Source organism: Gopherus evgoodei, chromosome 3, assembly GCF_007399415.2.
Source record: "Gopherus evgoodei ecotype Sinaloan lineage chromosome 3, rGopEvg1_v1.p, whole genome shotgun sequence".
In the NCBI taxonomy this organism is placed as follows: domain Eukaryota; kingdom Metazoa; phylum Chordata; order Testudines; family Testudinidae; genus Gopherus; species Gopherus evgoodei.
In genome coordinates, this window is record NC_044324.1 from 66,816,357 (window position 1) to 66,835,876 (window position 19,520).

Sequence of the window (19,520 nt, forward strand, 5' to 3'; positions counted from 1 at the left end):
AAGTGCCACTTTGATCAACTAGAAATCAGTGGGAGCTGCTGGGTAATAATTAATAGTTAATTAAATAGTTAATGTGATTTTTGAATTAACAATGCAAACTAAAGGTCAGATTCTGCCACTCTTAGGGTAATGATGCCTTACTCTGCAAGTGACTCTATTGCCTCAAATTAAAATAGTTAATATAATTGGAAAGCAGCATTTTATTTTCACTTTTCTCCTGTTGTTTTCAGTGGGTTTTTTCCCTTTGTTTCTATCCCAATGTATATCAGTAATAAATACCAGTAGATGGATATATGGTGAGTAAATTGCAATTTATGTGGGAATGAACTTGGCTTGGCACTCGAATGTCTGAATCTGAATATGCAGAATAACAGAAAAAGGGTGGGGTTTTTTTCAGATTTTTGGAAATAATAAATCATCTAATGCTAATTATATTGAAATCTTGAGTAAATGGATTTGACACACTTTCTAGATGGTTTCTTACTAACAGTTTATTGGCAGTGAATTTGTTCCACTACATTCAGTGTAGTTTATACATGTTGTGTATCAAAATGAACCCACTGTAACTATTGCTTTCTTCATAGTTGCTGGTGACATTTGGGGTTTTGGGAGAGGGATGTTTTTAAGGATTATAGCAGTGGAGGGGTTATGCTAAATATTATGCTTAGACTCTTTCTTCATAAGTGAAATAGCAAAAAGTTTGTGCAGCTTTACTAGAGGTTTTTAAACTTGGGAATCTCATGTTTTCATTGAATGTGCTGCGTGGTTGCTATAGAAAATAGTCTTTTGAATTGATGAAGACCCATGATATGCTGCTTGAAAGTATCGCCTGGCTTAATCTAGCTAGTGTCTCACAGTCGGTGTGTGAACCACTGATGTGGTCACAGTCCCGGCAGATCTTTCTGAGCTGGCTTGGAGCTGTGGTCCTTTTAGGTTTTCTTCTCTGCATCCATGAGTATCTTTGGCATGAATGATCATTGGTCCTTGAGCCATGCAGTGCTCCTCTGCATTATTGCCCTTCATTCATAGACTTAGCAATGTCGCATGTTTTAAGTTTTATTAAAGTGTTCTTTTGACTTCTTTAGATTAGACATCATTGACTTAGTTGTCCACAGAGCGGTCTTAGGGCCTGGTCCCCAAGCTTTTCGTCTGGCAGGCGCCAGACGAAGGACTGTGGCGGTGGTGGAGCATTCGCTGAAATGCCGCCGAATTTCTGCGGTATTTTGGCAGATGCTCCACCTCCAGCCAGGATGTCGGCGCATTTAGATGCTCCCGCAGGCACCATGTTGGGGACCCCTGTCTTAGGGAATCTTTAGTTGAACATCCTGATAGTGTGGACAACTTACTTGACTGTGCACCTTTATGTCTTAGCTTCAGTTCCAGTAGTAACAGCCCATTTGATCCTGGCTCTTAAATCTCAAGATGGTTTGCAGCCAGGGGAAGCATCAATTCTCTTGCTGTTTTGTGCAAGTTTAAAATAAAGTAGTGAAGGCAAAATTATTACATGGTGAACTTTCATTTTGGTCTGAAGCTTTATTCCTAACTTGTCTGTAAGAAAACCAAAGGCAGTGTTTCCCCTTCAGCTCAACAGAGACATCACTGGAAAGGATATTGTCTTGATAAGTAAAATGGGATACAAGAGCCATTCAAGTTCCTTGGTAGGAATGGTTGGTAGATTGTAAGGGAGTTATATTACAGCAGCTAATAGTTCACACAAGCTAACTGTGTTATGCAGCTGCAGATGGCTGCTTTGTGATCTCTTGGAGATCCTTCTGGAACTGTTATTAAACCTGCAAAAAGTATTTATTATATTTGATCTTCACTCATCGTTGTTATGCTACTTGTGTAGATGCAATGTGTGCACACTAATCTGAGTTTTTGCAGATGGAAAGCTTTAGATGAAAGTGTATATATAAACTTGGAAGCCATTTTGAAGCATCTTTGAAAATTTGGCCCTACATGTCATTCAGGAATGAACCAATTTGTCTGTGGTCTTCGCAATGGATGTAATTTAATTCACACAACATAGGAACATGCATCTGAGGAAGTGGGTATTCACCCACGAAAGCTCATGCTCCAAAACGTCTGTTAGTCTATAAGGTGCCACAGGATTCTTTGCTGCTTTTACAGATCCAGACTAACACGGCTACCCTCTGATACTTGACAACATAGGAAAATACCTATCACATGAAACTGAAATTAATTATCCATGTCAAATAATAATAAAAATCAGAAGCTGGCACCATAGCTTCTGAAATAAATTTCCAGGCAAAAGAAGAAAAACTTTTCAGTTATATCACTGTATATTTCTAAGCTATTTTAATAAGCCTGTACATACATGTAGATGCAGTCTCAAAAGTGTATGTACATAGATGCCAGACCTCGAACACTCTTCTCAGAGGTGAAAATAAAAGCTTTAAACAAACCAACAAAAAGAACAAAAACAGCCCACCTTTTAACTGGCCAGATCCTGCAATTCATCAGGCAACTGATGCTTGATCCCAAGTATGTTTCATATCAGAAACCAACTTATATTTCCAAAGGAGTTTCAAATACTAAAAGGCAATGCAATCCCACTTTAAAGTATCTTGTTAGAATTAGGCTTTGCTGAGAATTTTTAAAGAACATGCCAGTAAAATAAAGCTTGATATCTTCTTTTGTCAGTATGAGTGGAATAAATAAAGGGTAATGCATATAACTGGCTAGTGTAAGACTTGGAAAATATGTGAGGTATGTGCTGAGCTTATTTATCTTGAGTGAAAACTGTTCTCAGTATCTCAAAAAATCCATTATGTATCTTACCACACTATTTTAGGTTACTTGTATGGTATATTTCCGATTATATTGCAGAATATTTAGAATTTTGCACAATCTTTAGAATGTATTTGTAAAATGCAATGGAGAGTGGTGAGTGAGGGAAAAGGGAGGAAGCCAGAACAGTTATGCAAAGAATAGTGACTTAGAAAATGTTCTGAAAAAGGTCTTCATCACACAGTGCACAGTTAACCTGTGGAACTCCTTGCCTGAGGAAGTTTTGAAGGCAAGGACTATAACAGTGTTTAAATGAGAACTAGATAAATTCATGGAGGTTAAGTCCATTAATGGCTATTAGCCAGCATGGGTAAGGAATGATGTCCCTAGCCTCTGTTTGTCAGAGGGTGGAGATGGATGGCAGGAGAGAGATCACTTGATTGTTACCTGTTAAGTTCACTCCCTCTGGGGCACCTGGCATTGGCCACTGTCAGCAGAGAGGATACTGGGCTGGATGGACCTTTGGTCTGAACCAGTATGGCCATTCTTGTGTTCTTATGACTCTTTAGCCAGTTCAATGTTCACAACTCAGCAAGAAATCAAGCCTTGCAGAATCATATATGGCTTGGGCAAGGCATTCTCCACAGTACAATGGGATCACAGTACATGGCGCACACCCTTAAATTCCATGGCAAAAATCACTACATTCAGTGGCAAGAACACTTGTATTCCATGGCAGTGGTAACTTATTCTATTCTATTAAATACTCTTTGTTCCCATCCAAGCCCATCCCCGAACAAACACAGCTATGGCTCATAGCTAGAAACCTCATTACTGTAATCAGTGGATATTTTCAACTATGATTATTTTCAAGGATGGCTTTTTCACTGTACATTACAGGCACCTTGGCTCCACTCCCTAAACCTAACAGCAGCAGCCTCAGTCCCGGCAGTCCAGATTATAATCTCTTTCCACCTTTTGTGCCATGGGTGGGAGGAGTTTGTACCTAGCTTCAGTGTCTCATCTGTCCAGTTTCCAGGGCCTTAGCTATTGCACTGTTTCTCAGGACAGCCCAGTTCACCAGACTGCTTTTCTAGCTGCAAATTGGTCTCTGGCTTCCCAGCCTGGCGAGCCCTGTAGAAGAGTGGTGGGAATAGGTGGTGTAATGTAACTTCCCCATGTGGCTACAGCTGGAGAGCAAGGGCAACTGCAGATCAATCCCAGCAGTGCAAGGAGAGAGGAAACTAAGTATCAAGCTGTTGGCTGCAGCATATGGTGGAATTCTGCTGAGTCAACAGAGCAGTTTGTATCTCCCAGAGCTACGGTTTCAGGCTCTCTGCAGACTCATTCCACCAATTAATGTGGAAAACGTGAACCCAGTGTCATTTTTACAACTATAATGTCTAGAAACATAATTTATTTTAAAATGAAAATTGGGATTCTGGAGCATAATTCTGCAGCAGGGATAAATTCCATGGCAGTAGACTCAGAGAACACACACAGTCCTGCATATTGCTTCCAGAGCCACCTGTGCACAACCCAGGAATGGAGTGTGTAGCTCTCCTCACACAAACTCTGATGGGTAATAGGGGACATTTTCTCAGCTAATGCATAGCCAGGCATATTAAATGGACTGCATTGGTCCACAGCAGGAACTTGCAGCTGTTAGCTTCGAAATGGAGCAAAGAACTCCCACCCTAGTTGTGATCATTGGGGATGGCTGATTTCTTCTTGGGCTGATGGATAGCCTGGGGTATCAATGGCTCAGGTGCCAATCCAGATTCGAGCAAAAAAACTCCCCATTCTAGTAATGATCAATGGGAAAGACATAGCCCTTTCACTAACTCCTTCTTTCTCTAAACCAATGTACCAATTATTTCTATTTTGTTTTGGGACCCCTTTTGGCCATATTTTATCTCCCAGTGACAGCTCCAGAGGGGTTACTGCAATAATTCCTGTGGTCCCTGCATGGAGAGGGAGAAATGATCCCAGGGTCTGCAGAGATATGCCCATGGCATGATTTCTCCATATTTCCTACGAGCACTACAGAGTCTGACTATGTAGCTGGAGTCCTCCAGCCATGCTCTGTAGTGGATTTAACCATCCTCAGGAGCTGTCAGGCCAGTGTGGACTACCATATTCCTTACAGTTACATAAAGCGGGGCCAGGATTTGGCCCTCCATACTCATTTGCCATTGCCTCAAACATAAACTGTTCCAGAGACAAGAAACAGAGAAAATGAATTGTTTGACTCCAGTTCAACTCCAAAAGAGGGGGTTTTGGAAGTGTTTTTTCCCCCCAGATACTGCCCTAAATTACAAACAGACTGAGAAATGGATGTGGTGAAGTGTGTTCCCCCATTTTGGCTTTGAACCAAGGTGCTGACCAAAAGTAAGAGCATTTTCATATGAGGGAGAGAAGTACAGAGAAATGATTCTTCATACAGTTATATGAACGTTTGCCAGACATAGTACTTCATGAAAGAGAATAATGTTACTAGTGAAATCTGAGGCCTAGTAGGAGGCACATGAACTAACAGAATATTGCAAGTCTGTAGTCAACAAAAGTTATCAGAGCAGCAAGAGACTTGTTAGAGGCATTTCTGATGAAAGATTTGTGAAGTCAAAAGTAATTAATGATGGAATCATTCTGAACCAGTCTCATTTTTCCAGCACTTGTCATAACTATAGCAGAATACATTTAACATCAGTGACTGTACTGTCACCTTCAAAACCTGATGCTGGGGTAGACTTGACCATCATATTTTGGGGCTCCGGTTGCTTAAATGTAAAGGGTCATTCTTTGTTGTGAAATTCAAACTTAATTTTAAGTAACCTGTGATGGAAGCTCCTTTGAATGGGGCAATTCATAAAGGAAATATACAAGTACATAATATCTTTGTGTGATATGATGATCTCAGAGTTGCAGCCAGAAGGCTAGAGTGTTTCCATTATCTTTCAAGTGGATTCCATCTGAGAGAGACCACCAACTAAGGACTAGAAAAGAGAGATTATTTACATTTGATCAGAATAATCTGTTTCTGATGTCTTGTTTATGAATGGAAATGGGCAAACTGTGATCAGACAAAAATGTGCAAGAAAACACCTGATTCTAGAATGCAATGCTAATGCTTCCTTTTATTTTTCTACTTTCAGAGGCTGGCAACAAGAAGCTAAAAAGCACGATACAGAGAAGCACAGAAACAGGGATGGCAGCAGAAATGAGGAATCGTATGGTTCGGCAGCCAAGTCGGGAGTCCACTGATGGAAGCATAAACAGTTACAGCTCCGAGGGGAAGTAAGTGGAATTACAAATATGTAGCAGTGCAGAAATGCATAGGATTTTCTTCTCCTTACAAGAAAGCTAGTTGAATACTAGTAAAAAACAAACCTCCTGATTTTAAAAGTTCCAGATTTGGTTCCCTATGGAATTGCTATTTGTACAAAATCTTGCACTTGTGTAATTCTTCACAAATCCCAAAACTTTCAGGCATTTTTCATGAACATTTCTGTTAGAAGAGTGCTTTCTATAGACTATTCTTCTGTTTAAAGTTTTTCCAGGCATCCAATCAGGTGGCAGAAATGATAATATGTCCCTTAGGTGACCAATCACACAACACAAATAACAATGTGAATAATCAAAGTGAACAGTTTGAGAAAAACCCAGAGTCTGAAAATTCTATGATTCAGATTATTCAGTAAATATTTATAAATAACAAATAAGATTACAGAATCAGGATTGCTTTACTAATAAAAAACGGAGCTAAATTCATAACAAGTATTATTTGAAACAAGACATTTGGCCACCTTTACTTATACTTGTGGTGGGTCTCTGCTTAGATTAATCTTGAATTAAACTTCAGATGTTTATGTTAAAACTGCCTGTTACATGAAACTGTGTTCAGTACTGTGTATATAAAGAAAGTTTAGTTTGGAGCTGGTCCAAATACAGTTCTTATTGAAAACTATAAAGTCTTACTGCACATCAGCTAAAATCAAACATAGAAGCTTGAGTATTCAGACAGTCCTCTCTTTCACTGTTGTCATTGCTAATGACTGCACCAAAACTAAAGGTGGGCCAGGGCCGGTGCAAGGAAGTTTTGCGCCTAGGGCGAAACTTCCACCTTGCACCCCCCTCAGCTAACCCTGCCCCCCCCACAGCAGCTAACTCAGCCGCCCACCGGGGGAGCCCCCCCTGCAGCAGCTACCCCCCCACCGCGACAGCTAACCCCTCTCCCCCCCCTCCTCCATGACAGCTAACCCTGCCTGGGGAAACTTCCCCCCCGTCTCCCCATGGCAACTAACCCTGCCTGGGGAGACTTCCTCCCTTCCCCCGGCAGCTAACCCTGCCTGGGGAGACTTCCCCCCGTCCTCCCATGGCAGCTAACCCTGCCTGGGGAAACTTCCCCCCGTCCCCCCATGGCAGCTAACCCTGCCTGGGGAAACTTTCCCCCCATCCCCCTGCAGCTAACCCTGCCTGGGAGACCTCCTGCAGAAACTAAGCCTGCCTGAGTAGCCTGCCCCAGCTCACCCTCGGCTCCGCCTCCTCCACTGAGCATGTGGGCGCTGCTCTAATTCTCCTCCCCACCCAGGCTTGCGCGCTGATTGGAGGAGACTTAGGGCTGGTCCACACTAGGGGGGGGGGAAATCGATCTTAGATACGCAACTTCAGCTACATGAATAGCGTAGCTGAAGTCGAATATCTATAATCGGATTACTCACCCGTCCATACGGCGCGGGATCGATGTTCGCGGGGCTCTCCGAGTCGATTCCGGAACTCCATTGGGGTTGATGGAGTTCCAGAATTGATATAAGCGTGCTCGGGATCGATATATCGCGTCTAAGATTAGACGCGATATATCGATACCCGAGCAAAATCGATTTTAACCCGCCGATACGGCGGGTAGTCTGGACGTACCTTAGAGCTGGGCTGTGTGCTCAGCGGCGGAGGCAGAGCGGAGGTGAGCTGGGCAGGGAGCGGTTCCCCTGTGCGCCCCTCCCTCGTTACTGTGGGCAGCCCTCTCCGCGCGCCTCCCCCCCCAGCTCACCTCCACCTCCTCGCCTGAGGGGACTTTTAGCACCCCCAACCACTAGGCACCCTAGGCGGGCCGCCTAGTTTGCCTAAATGGTTGCACCGGTCCTGGGTGGGGCAAAATTTGTGTGGGCTTACCCAAAGAAGGCCAGCTCTGCTTTGTGGTTGGGGGATGGGAGAGAGAGGGAAGAAGGGTCAGAAACTGCTGCAAAAAGGTGCTCGGTGGTCAACTTTACAGCAATGACTCCCCCCACCCCCGCCCAGGAATGTGCGTAAAGGTAGGAAACCTGGGTGGGGCAAGTCTCTATGTGAAAGCAGAGAGGAAGCCAGCAGAACAGGAACAGGCTGGGGCTCTAAGGCTTGCTGCAGGACCACGTGGAAGCAGCATGGCCCCAGTAAAGCCTGGCTCCAGAAAAGCAGCAAACAGCATTGGAAACAGCATGGCTCCACGGGCATGGGAAGGGTAAGCCCGGGAAAACAGAGGGACTCTTACCCCCCTTCCCCGGCCCCAGAGACAGGGAAGGGCAGGCACAGGAAAATTACACAGAAAGGGGACAGTGGAAAGAAGGGGAACTAGCGATCCTTGCTCCAGGTACTTCCACCCCCAGGGCAGGCTGTGTAAGCAGGATGGCTCCAGGGGCATGGAGAACAGGGGGGGGGCTGAACCTCGCCTCCTCCAGCCCAGAGACAGGGAAGTGCAGGCAGAGGCAAATTACAAAGAGAAGGGACAGTGCAAAGAAGGGGAACTAGCTTCCCTTGCCCCAGATACTTGATGTTTCAGTGCAGGTACTCCATAGGGAGAGCAGCCAGTGACCAGATAAATGGCTTGGTAAAGGACTGAAAAGGGTACTGAATAAAGAAACAGAACGGGGGAGGAGGTTCGAGGACTCCCATGACCAGTACGTCAGGGAGCCAACCCATTGTCCCCCCGTTCTCATAGCCTCCTAAGCCTCTTGTGAGGCGGTGGATGGAAAAGTCCAAGCCATAGGACGGCTGGGGGACTTGGATGGAAACAAAGGGGGGCTGGTGGAAGCCCCAGAATTGAGTTGAAAAAGCATGGTTGTGCCTGCACTGTACACTTTATCTGAGTGTGGCTGTGGCAGGAGGAAGTTTTGTGGGTTTGTAGGCTGTGGTTTTATTTGGGGTGGGAGGGGTTTGGGGTTTTTATTTGGGGTTGTGATAGCGAGGGCTGGATGGGTTTAAGGAGGGCGGGGGCTGGGTGGAGAGTTATTTGGGGGTTGGTGTGGGGGCTGTAAGCAGGGGGCTGTAGAAGAACGGTTATTTGGGGTTCTATGGCAGGGGTTTGGGTGTAGATCTGTGGGATGGGATTATTTGGGAGTCTGTGGCAGTGGGGTGGGTGGAGAGTTGTGGGGTAAGAGCTGGGAGCACTGGGAGCTGTGTGGCAGTGCCAGTGGCCACTGGCTGTAGTTGTATCTGGCTCCATCCTCACAGCCCCTTCCTCTCCTCTCTCTCTTCCGCTGTTGCTGGAGACAGCACCAGGGAGGGATGGACTCGCTGCCACCACACCAAGGAAAGTCTCTGGGCACTGAAGGCACTCGGTGTGGACTCTGCAAGCACAAGCCTCTCGGGGAGGAGGGAAAAATTCCAAAGTGCTGGAGCATCGCTGTGTCCTGGACCACTCAGGAAGCACTATCCCTCCACCCCCCGAAACAGTGGATATCTGTACGCAGTTAGTTTTAAGAGTTTTGCAGCATTTATAATAATTACTCATTACTTTAGCAAAACCCGGCAAAACCCTGTCTTATTCTTGAGGATTCTACATATACCAAGAATGAAAGCTTTATGCACCATTTTTAATATATTTCCAGCACAAAGCATGTGGGAAGTAGAGACCCCCTTAACATAAGGCATAGCCTTTAATAATACATTGATTTTGATTAAATAGTTTTGGCTCACACAGCTTTACGAGATATTACAACCTGGTACAAGCTTCCACTGGAGATATCCTTTGGCAGAGCAGTCCTCTAAGTACCCCAGTATTCTTTGCACCCTCCTCTTCCTCAATGAATACTGCTTGTGATTCACCTCAAGTGCAATATACATAGGGACCATCACTTGAAGAAGAAAGAAAGGTTACTTACCTCTACAATAACTGAGATGTGTGGTCACTACATGTACTCCATTACTCACCTTCCTTTCCCTCCGCTGTGGAGCCTTATCTTAGGACTATTCACAACAAAAAGGTAACTGAAGTGGCAGTCCACTCCTGTGCCTTCAGCTCAGAGCACAAGGAGGGGTGCAAACCAATGGATTGTGCTAGCAAAAAATCTTCCACTCTTAGGTATACCCCAAGTGGAATACAGGCAGGGTTCACATATTCGCAGAGCTCCTCTTACTGTATAATTTGGTAACTTTACTTTAAGATGATGAGGGTTGTTCACACGCCTCCCAATTATTGTTACAGGAAGTCTGCAAACTCAAGCTGACATTGCTGAATCAGTTAACCTTGACAATGGGAACAGAATTTTGCTTCACAACCATAACAGCTAGAAAGGACTTTTTTTTTTTTTAAATGAAAGTTGAGATCCTGGAGAATAAGAAGATAGCTTTTAAAAGATGCCACATTGCTGGATACCAGCCCAGTTCGTGTCCTGAATATTTAGATTGACAGCTGATTTAGATCATATGAACATAAGACCAGCCATATTGGGTCAGACCAGCAGTCCATCTAGCCTACTATCCTGCCTTCTTACAGTGGCCAGTGCCAGATGCTGTAGAGAGAATGAACAGAACAGTGCAATTTATCAAGTGATCCATCTCCTGTTGTCCTGTCCCAGCTTCTGTCAGTTAGAAGTTTTTTTAAGCTATGGTAGTGGAAAGTAGTGTCACAGGAATGTACCCAAAGATAGGTCATTCAGTATTTGGTTTATTTGCTACACTTTATATTATCATTATATGTGGGGCTCACATATAATGGTTTTGGTTTATTTTTGGTTTATTTGCTACACTTTATATTATCATTATATGTGGGGCTCAGCACTGGATCAGATCAGGATCTGGTCAGAATAACAAGAATCTGGCCAACCAGTGGCATTAGGATTAAAACTAGCTCTCAACAGCACTATGATTATGGGCCAGTTTGCTAGTATGGTACGCAACTGCAACATATATAGTTGCTTTCCATATATAGTCTAACTGTTTTGAAGGTGGTAGACATAGATCAGCCTGAGGCAGATGCCTGGCATGGAAAATTTCAGCCCAACCAGTTGAAGCTTCGCTAAGTTATAAGCAGGGCTACAATTTTACCACACCAATTTTTAATAAATTTTATGGCAGAGGTACAGGAAAAGAATAATATGTCACAAAAAGGGGAGCAAGGGGTTCGTAGGGAGAGAGTTTTGGAGAATGAGCCTACCCTGCAGTCACCCTGCAGCAGCAGTTCCTGTCCCACAGGGCTGGGCTCCAGGTGTTGTGACCTAGCCCATGCGGTTGCAGTGCCAGTCAGAGGATGGAGACAAAGGGGGGGCAGAAGGCCAAATTTGGTTGTCATTGAAACCTAGTGCACAAGGTCACAATGCCGCACAGGTTTGCTGCATCCACTCCTTTGTCTCCATTTATGTAGGTGCGGATGCACTAAACATGAGTGGTGGTGTGATCCTGAGGGCTAAGTCACAATGCTACCTGGTTTGGGTGCATTTCACATACTTTATTCAAATTCATGGTTTCCATGACCACTGTGATGTCCAGGACAAAATTGTAGCCTCAGTTACAAGAAACTGAAAACAGGATCTTATAAATAGATATGTTGGGCAACCATAAATTGTGGCCAGGGCCTAGCACCACGGATAGTGATAATGTAAAGTCTAGCAAATAAAACCAAAAACTGTGATTATGTTAAATTACCTAGCTTTGGCACATTTCTGTGGCACTACTTTCCACAAACATAACTTAAAAAGAAAACTTCCCATAATATTTGTACATCGGATAGGCAGGTGTAAGACCAATTGACTGCAAGTAACAAAGGTTAGTAATTCCAGATCATGGTTGGAAACATATTTGTTGGAATTATTTGTGATTTTTCATTAAAACTGATGCAGTATGATAAAACTAATTACATTTTTTAATTACTGGAATTTAAAATTAATCATAGCGGATAGGATCAGCTTCTGGATTTTTTTTTTTAATCAAAATAGTTTGTCTCAGAAAACTCTTCTACTGTCACATGGCATTGGTAATGGACTAATACATATTTATTTTTATTAGCTGTCTACTTCCTTGAATTTCTCTTGGTGTAAAGATGCCATGATGCTTCCCAGGGGTACCCTGCATTGTGAGGCACCTCATTACCACCTGCCCTTAGTGTGAGGAAGTCTTGTCTGCACCTGCTGGGGCTCAGCTCCCCAACTCCACCAGCCACATGCAACACAACCATTCCCCTCTAGCCTAGATAGGCCCCCCCTGTTTTTCTACAGGTTAGCGATAGGCACACTCCAAGCCTTGAGCCCTCCAGGCATCTCCCTGGAGAGTCCAGCTCTGTTCCACTGGACACTTGCAGTATTCACGGATTCTCTGCTTCCAAAGAAACAGTTCACCCCAGTTTACCAGGACTGGCTCTGCATAGCACTTAGATATGTTTATAGTGAAATCAAGTATAAGTTTATTTAATAAAGCATAGAGAGTCAAGTAACAGTAAGTAGAAGTATTGGGGCAGGGGAAGAAATAGTTACATATAAAACAAAATCATGACATGCAACCTCGAGACTAACCCTAGAAAAGTCTAACATTTGTCTCACCCAAAATCATTGAAATGAGTTTCAGCTAGACGTGGCGGTGACCCTCCTTTCATGAGACAAGTACACTGTCAGCTTGACTCCCTTGTGAAGAATTCATTGTGTTCCTTTGCCCCCAAGATATATAAGTCCTATCCTTTGTCTTCATTCATAGACAGGACACCCCTGCTGTTTCGTTTCTTCCTGTACATTTTCTTTCCTGCAGGTTTCACAGTCCCTCACTGATACCTGGCTCATTATGCAAATAAGTCTCAATTGTGAGGTAGACAATACACATATGATGAGACAAAGATAAGCGTCTGTTACCTCCTGCTTGAAAGGAATCAGTCTGAGACATGTGACCTCCTGGTGACCTGTATTAACTCCAGGACCTTAAGAACATTATTATCAGTATATAAATACATAACTCCTTCAATATTATCCACACATACATTTTGCAATGATTATGACTACCAGTGGACTGCTGGCTCTCGGTAGAATAGGTCAGTAGAGACCTTACATGCCACCTATTGGTGAACTATTATGCATATATCAGATCCAGGTGATGCCTGTAAGCCATGTGCACCCCTGTGTCCTCTGCCAGTTGGCACCAAGAGGTCCCTGCATCATAAATATGTATTTTAAAAGTCTATTTTTAAAGAATGATTATTGAGCAAATAGCTGGTTTAGAGCAATGGAAACAACCACAGAAACTTTCACCCCTGAGACATTTGCTAGGCAAACATGAGAGTCGCAAACAGAGGCAGCTAGCAGGAGAGTTTTGGATGGTGTAGCTAGAGACTTTGCTGTAACAGGACTTGGTGAGTGCTGCATTTGGTTCATCTGTACACTGTTTGTGTGACTATTCATTTGTTCTGTGTATGGGCTGTGTAGATGGGGCTTTGACCCCTGAGAAGCAGCTAAGACAGATTTGTTTGGTAAGGGCCAGGTGGGTCTGATCTTTGGAGATTTGATAAGACCCTCTCTTTGAAGCCTATAGGTGGTTAATCACTCACTTGTGGAGCTGAACTGAGCTAAGCTAAGCAGGGGAAAACGATGTAAAAGTCATTTGCTAGGCAAACTCGAGAGCTGAGAACCAAAGAAGCCAACAGGAGAGTTTCTGAAGGTATTTGGAAAGGCTGTGTAAGAGGCTTGCAGGTTGAGCTCTATGTGCAATTCCATGATGGCCAGTGATGAAACAGTGGAGGTGATCTGCAACAGCTGTGCCATGTTTTCTTTCCTGCCTGAGCCAAAAGGGATTTCCTATGCACGGGGGCTGTTCTGGAGGAAAAGATTCTTGGATTGGAAGGGCAACTAGAAACATTACAGCAAATCAGAGACGCTGTACAGCCAGGTTCAGGAAATGTCAGCATCCCAGGTTCTAGGAAGAATGGAGCTGGAGAGAGAGAGGACATCAGAGAATAGGCCTGGCAGTTCAGAATCACCATAAGCAAGAGGTCTTGTCAACATTCTGCATGGCTGGAGACAGACAAGAATGGGAATGCTGTGGCCACCAGAGAGAAGAGGACCAGGAGGATTGCAGCTTTGTCCAAACTGAAAGAAAACCAAATTTGCCCACAAAGAGATCAGAGAAATTCTGAATTTCTTGGCTCAGCCCGTCTCTGTAAGATGAATCTGAACTAGAACAAATCCTCTCAAAATACAGGAAGATTCTGATCTGGACCCAATTTTTTCAAATCTGGCCCATCTCTAATATCTATAGAGGAAAAACAGTAAATTAAAAATATTACTGGAAAATTAAGAATCAAATGATCACATGTAAATATAAAGAGTGTATTACACTTTTCAGTGCAGTATTTGTTTCAGAGCACACCATAATGAAGATCAGTAGAAGACCTTATATAGTGGGTACAGTGAAGGGAATGCTGGGATTGTGGACATCACAGATATTTTCTCTTTGCCTTTGGGATTTGAGAAGAGCACCATTCTCCCCAGTCTGAGCCTGACCTTAATGGAATATGCAAGGAAAAAAGTCCAGCATCTTTCACAAGTACTACAGTCATTTAAAACAAAACTAAAAACCACAACGTACCACGATGACAAAGATAGCTGACCTATTAATGAGAAAACAGCTATCAGAATGTCAGCTATCTGCTATTTCTCACATCCTGCATGGCCCAGAGGAGTCGGGAGATGTGGGCTCATTCAAATTCTATGTCCCAGATTTGGGCCCTAATCTCTTATTAGATCTCACTGTCTATTTTCTCTATTTGAAGACTTTCAGAGGTGAACTATGGTACTAGTGGCTTAAAGCAGGAGTGATACAAGAGATGCAGAAAAGGATGGAGAAATTATATCTGGGAATTTTAGTTCCAAGAATGTTATTGCAAACCTTAACATTCTTTAGTTTGCTTTCTTTATTAATTGTAATACTTTAATTTTTAAATAACTGAAATCAGGTCGAAAATTGTTAACATCAACAGGTCACAGGGTATTAGATGCAGAACACTTCATGATCATTTGAAGCTTCATTCCATTTTAAAATGTCTCCATTGAACTAATCCCCTTCAAATACAGCATTTAACACATACGTGAATTACAACTGGGTGAAATTTTTCATCCAAAACTTCTTTTAGCAGAAATGCCGATTCCACAACACTGAAACCTTTTACAAATTCGTGTTTATTTTGCTGAATTGATTGTTTAAAAAAATCCAAAAAATTGAAACGTAGTTTCATCATTTTCTAAACAAAATGTTTCAATTTCAGTTTGAAACAACTTTTCATTTAAAAGTTTCCTTTTCATTTTAATTTTAATAGTTTCCAAAAGGTCAAAATCAAAACAAAGCATCTTAATTTTATCAAAATGCAAAATGAAACATTTGTTTGACCTGAAATGAACATTTTTTTAAAACTTTTTAATTCACTAAAATTTTTCATTTTCGGCTGACGTAAAACAATTTTTTTACTTTTTGAAATTGCCAACAAATCAAAAATCCATTATTCACCCAGTTCAAATGTGAACCACATTCAGTTTCCTGGGGATTATGACCTTCACCACACTTCAGTCCTAGTTGGGTAGGGGAGGAGTAGAGAAATAGCCTCTTTTCCATGGAAGTGGGGTAAAAAGGCTGTTGGTCTTGCCACAGCTACATCCCCGTGAAGAGGAGATGGTGTTGCTATAACTATTCCCCACAGTACATGGCCTTCCAGAAGCCCACAAACATTGCTGCCTATAACCCTTTAACTGTACCAGGTGGAGCGAGGTCCTGCCGTCACAGTCAGGGTCAGCTGGAATGGTTTGTCAGACTCTTTATTGCTATAGCAAAACTCAAAGATGGCAAGTTGTTTGGGTGAACAAAACTACTTCCCAATGAGATGGTTTCAGTATACCTATTTTGGGGTTCTAGTTTTGCAGTTACATTCTCTGAGGCTGTGCATTGTGTCTGAGAAGCACTTCCATATTAATTATTGTGGGCCACTATGAATTAACATGTTGTATTTACATGTACTCATGTTTTATATTTCTGTAGTCTAATATTCCCTGGAGTGCGGCTGGGTGCTGACAGTCAATTTAGTGATTTCCTTGATGGCCTTGGACCTGCACAGTTAGTAGGTCGACAGACACTAGCAACCCCTGCTATGGGTAAGAATAATTTATTCTCATGTATAAGACAAATGCTATCCCATTGACCAAAGTGAAGATGAGGTGGCCAGAATGCAGCTGTTGGGCTACAGTCAGCCAAAGAGTTCTACCAAATGGCCTTCCTCATCTTTAACAGAAAGGTGCTGTTTCAGAGGCAGTGCTAGCGCATTGGCGGGCCCAAGCAGAAATATTTTGGAAGCCTTCCCCAGACCCGCTGATGGAGTCGGGGGGGCAAACGGGGCAGTTGCCCAGGGCCCTGGGTGGTGGCCGGGAGCCCCGGACCCTTTTACATGCATGCTTCAGGGCTCCTAGGCTTGTGCAGGGTGATACTGGCGGCAGATAAGGCAGCTGGGCGGGCATGTGGAAGCCCTGGCTATGGCAGAAAAGCATGCACAGCAGTGCAGCTGGCAGCAGCTAACTGGGCAACAGCATGCACAGGCGTATCACCATCCAAATCTTAGGTGGACCTTTCTAGGGAGCCCATTGACTGTTCTGACCTGGGCAGAACCATCCCTAGGGCACGGTGAATTGGGGTGACCGCTCCGGGCCCCACGCTTTGGGGGGTCCTGCAGACCTGCACGATTGGCCAGTGCAGTTGGTCCTGGAAGTGACAGATTTATCACTTCTGCTCCAGGCCCCGCAGACTCCCAGGGATGGCTCTCCCTCTGAGGCTCAGACAGGGCCGCCCAGAGTGGTGAGGGCAAGTGGAGCAATTTGCCCCAGGCCCTGGGTCCTGGAGGGGCCGCCACAAGAGTTTTTTGGGGCCCCTGGAGTGGGGTCCTTCACTCACTCCGGGGGCTCTGGAAAACTCTCGCGGGGCCTGGGCCCCTGGAGCTTCTTCTGCTCCGGGTCTTCGGCGGTAATTTGGTGGCCGGGGTCCTTCCGCTCCGGGACCCGCTGCCGAAGTGCCGGGTCTTCAGGGGCACTTCGGCAGCAGGTCCCAGAGCAGAAGGAATCTCCTGCCACCAAATTACCGCCGAAGCGGGGGCCCCCGCCACTGAAGACCTCAGGCCCCCTGAATCCTCTGGGTGGCCCTGGGCCCAGAATTGCTGTCAGTGGGCCTGGCCCTCCCACACAACACATAATAAACAGCAAATAGGGTCCCCCTTAAGCTTCTTTGGGCCCTGAGCAATTGTTTAGTTTGATTATGCCTAGTCCTGGCTCTGCTGTCCATAAACAGAACTGATGCTCTGTTTCATCCAAAATCAGATGAAGATAGAGCATTTCATCCTCGGGCCTGTGATATCCACAGAGCTCACTTCTGTATCAAAGATGGTGGCCGCAATCTGTTACTTTCTATGCAGAATAATTATGGTCCTTGGCTCATTGCAAATTGCTAGTTGTCAGGTAGTTAGCATTTGTACATGATATTTGTAACTGATTATGTGGCCAATAACGGAATCTGACCCAGATTTAGCTGATAGAAAGATAATCCAAAAATCTGAAAGTCTACTCCATATTTGCAACAAGACTGACAACCAATTTACAAATGATGCCATTAGATTGTTGCTGTTGGAACAGATTAATATTTAAAGTCTAATTTCCAGCAGCCTCTCAAGGGCCACCTATAGTTTGCTCTGTAATTCGAAGCATCTGAGAATCCCTTGGAGTACCAAGCGCTACAGGCTCGCCCCTGACACACCCACTTAGGGTAACCAGATAGCAAATGTGAAAAATCGGGACAGGGGATGGGGGGTAATAGGTCCCTATATAAGAAAAAGTCCTGAATATCAGGACTGTCCCTATAAAATCGGGACATCTGGTCCCCCTACACCACTCCACACTCCCTGCATGGACACTTATGGGGAACCTGCGTAGGGCTGTTTATGATGGGTTTATGCTCTGCCTACAGTGGAGAAATTCTTCCCCGGGCCCTTGCAGGCTGTTTACAGTACATGTGCACCACCACAGCAGTGTGTAAGGGCAGGAGAAGGGGCAAAATCCCTTTAGTCTGCATTTGAGTGATTGGGTGACATATTTTGTGGCTGTGCATTGAGGATGAAAAATAAATAACCCTTGACATCTCCACTAGCCTAATCACGCTGCACAAGTTAAAAATCACAGATGGCAAGTGCATTGTCTGAGCAGTCTTAAGCACTGCAGAAACTCAGGTTCAGGAGGCTCCTCAGCTACTACTGAAGAGAAGTAGGGAACCAGGAGGAAAAAGGGGAGGAGGTACTCTCTCCTTTGCCGCTCATGAGCTCTACAAAAGAAGGAGAAGTCTTAAGCTGCTGTATAAATCCAAACTTAATTATATTTTGTAATAGGAGTTACTGGGCTATAAGCTTATTGAGCATGAAGCCTGTACAGTGTTATAACCCCTGTTAAAACATATCAGATTTCCTTCTTACAGGAAATAAGAATTGTCTGGGTTCTTCTGTTGTCCATTTTAAAATCAGGGTGATTCCAGTAGTGAATCCAGGTGCTAGCTTACATTCATCTCACTTTTTGCTTAACAGTTGTTTTCCTCCCTAAACCTCTTCCAACAGGGTTCCTGAGTGATAACAGTTTATTTCCATCTATTGGAGCCTTTATTTCTACAGGCTCAGAGAGGGTTTTGGGCTACAAAATTCACTCAATCATTCTGCCTAACATTTTTTCTCTTCAAGGGCTTATAGTTGTCTCTGCTGGTTTGAAAATGTCTGTGTTATGGCCCCCCCTGCTGACTGCCAGTAGCATAGACTGGATTTGAATATACAGGCTTACAGCATTTGAAAGGTAGCCCAAAAGCACAGTTTATGGAATTTTCCTCTAAACTATTTTTAGCCCAGTACAGAGCTGTGTTTGTTGAAGAAAAGTTTTGATAGCTAACAAACCAACCCTGCTTGGCTTGTAATATCTCAAATACTAGAGTAGTCCAGGGCACTGTGCTATAATACTCTGTTAGTGGAGCAAGTGTGCTAAGGTCTCCTTTTCAGTTACGTTTGAACAATAATACTTCTATCAATAAGAATACTGCAAATTCTGTAGCTTAGGTTTATTCACTATTCTTTGCGTAGAAACATGGACTTACATGTCAGACATCAGAAGGTCAAGGTCTGGGGAATTCCATTTGCTTGCACAGTTACCACAATTGCACATGCCCAATGAGGTATTTGAGCGCCCAGACAGCTAGTTATGTGACTATCTACCCATTCACGTGATCAGTCTTGGTGACTTTTTTTATGTAGCCCTGAACTTCTCATGGTTTGAAAATCAGACCCATAATTACTAAGGCCCAAATCCACAAAGAAACTTAGGTATTGCAACACTCAGTGTCACAGAGACTAACTTGTAGGTGCCTAGCTACCCAACAGCAGGGCCAGTGCAAGGATGTTTCGTGCCCTAGGTGAAACTTCTACCTTGCGCCCCCCCACCTGCGCCCCCGCCCTGAGGCGCCCCCCCTCCCCGCGGCAGCTCCCC

General features: G+C 44.0%; 1 protein-coding gene across 49 annotated transcripts in view; it reads left to right on the top strand.

Annotated features, from left to right (window-relative positions):
- The window catches only part of RIMS1 (regulating synaptic membrane exocytosis 1), a 527,235-nt gene that overhangs the window by 500,196 nt on the left and 7,519 nt on the right, over window positions 1-19,520 (top strand). For all 49 annotated transcript variants that reach the window (XM_030555702.1, XM_030555709.1, XM_030555712.1 and 46 more), the window contains 2 exons: window positions 5,907-6,048; window positions 16,006-16,118. In XM_030555702.1, coding sequence (XP_030411562.1) covers window positions 5,907-6,048; window positions 16,006-16,118 — 255 coding nt within the window. The remainder of the gene's footprint in view (window positions 1-5,906; window positions 6,049-16,005; window positions 16,119-19,520) is intronic.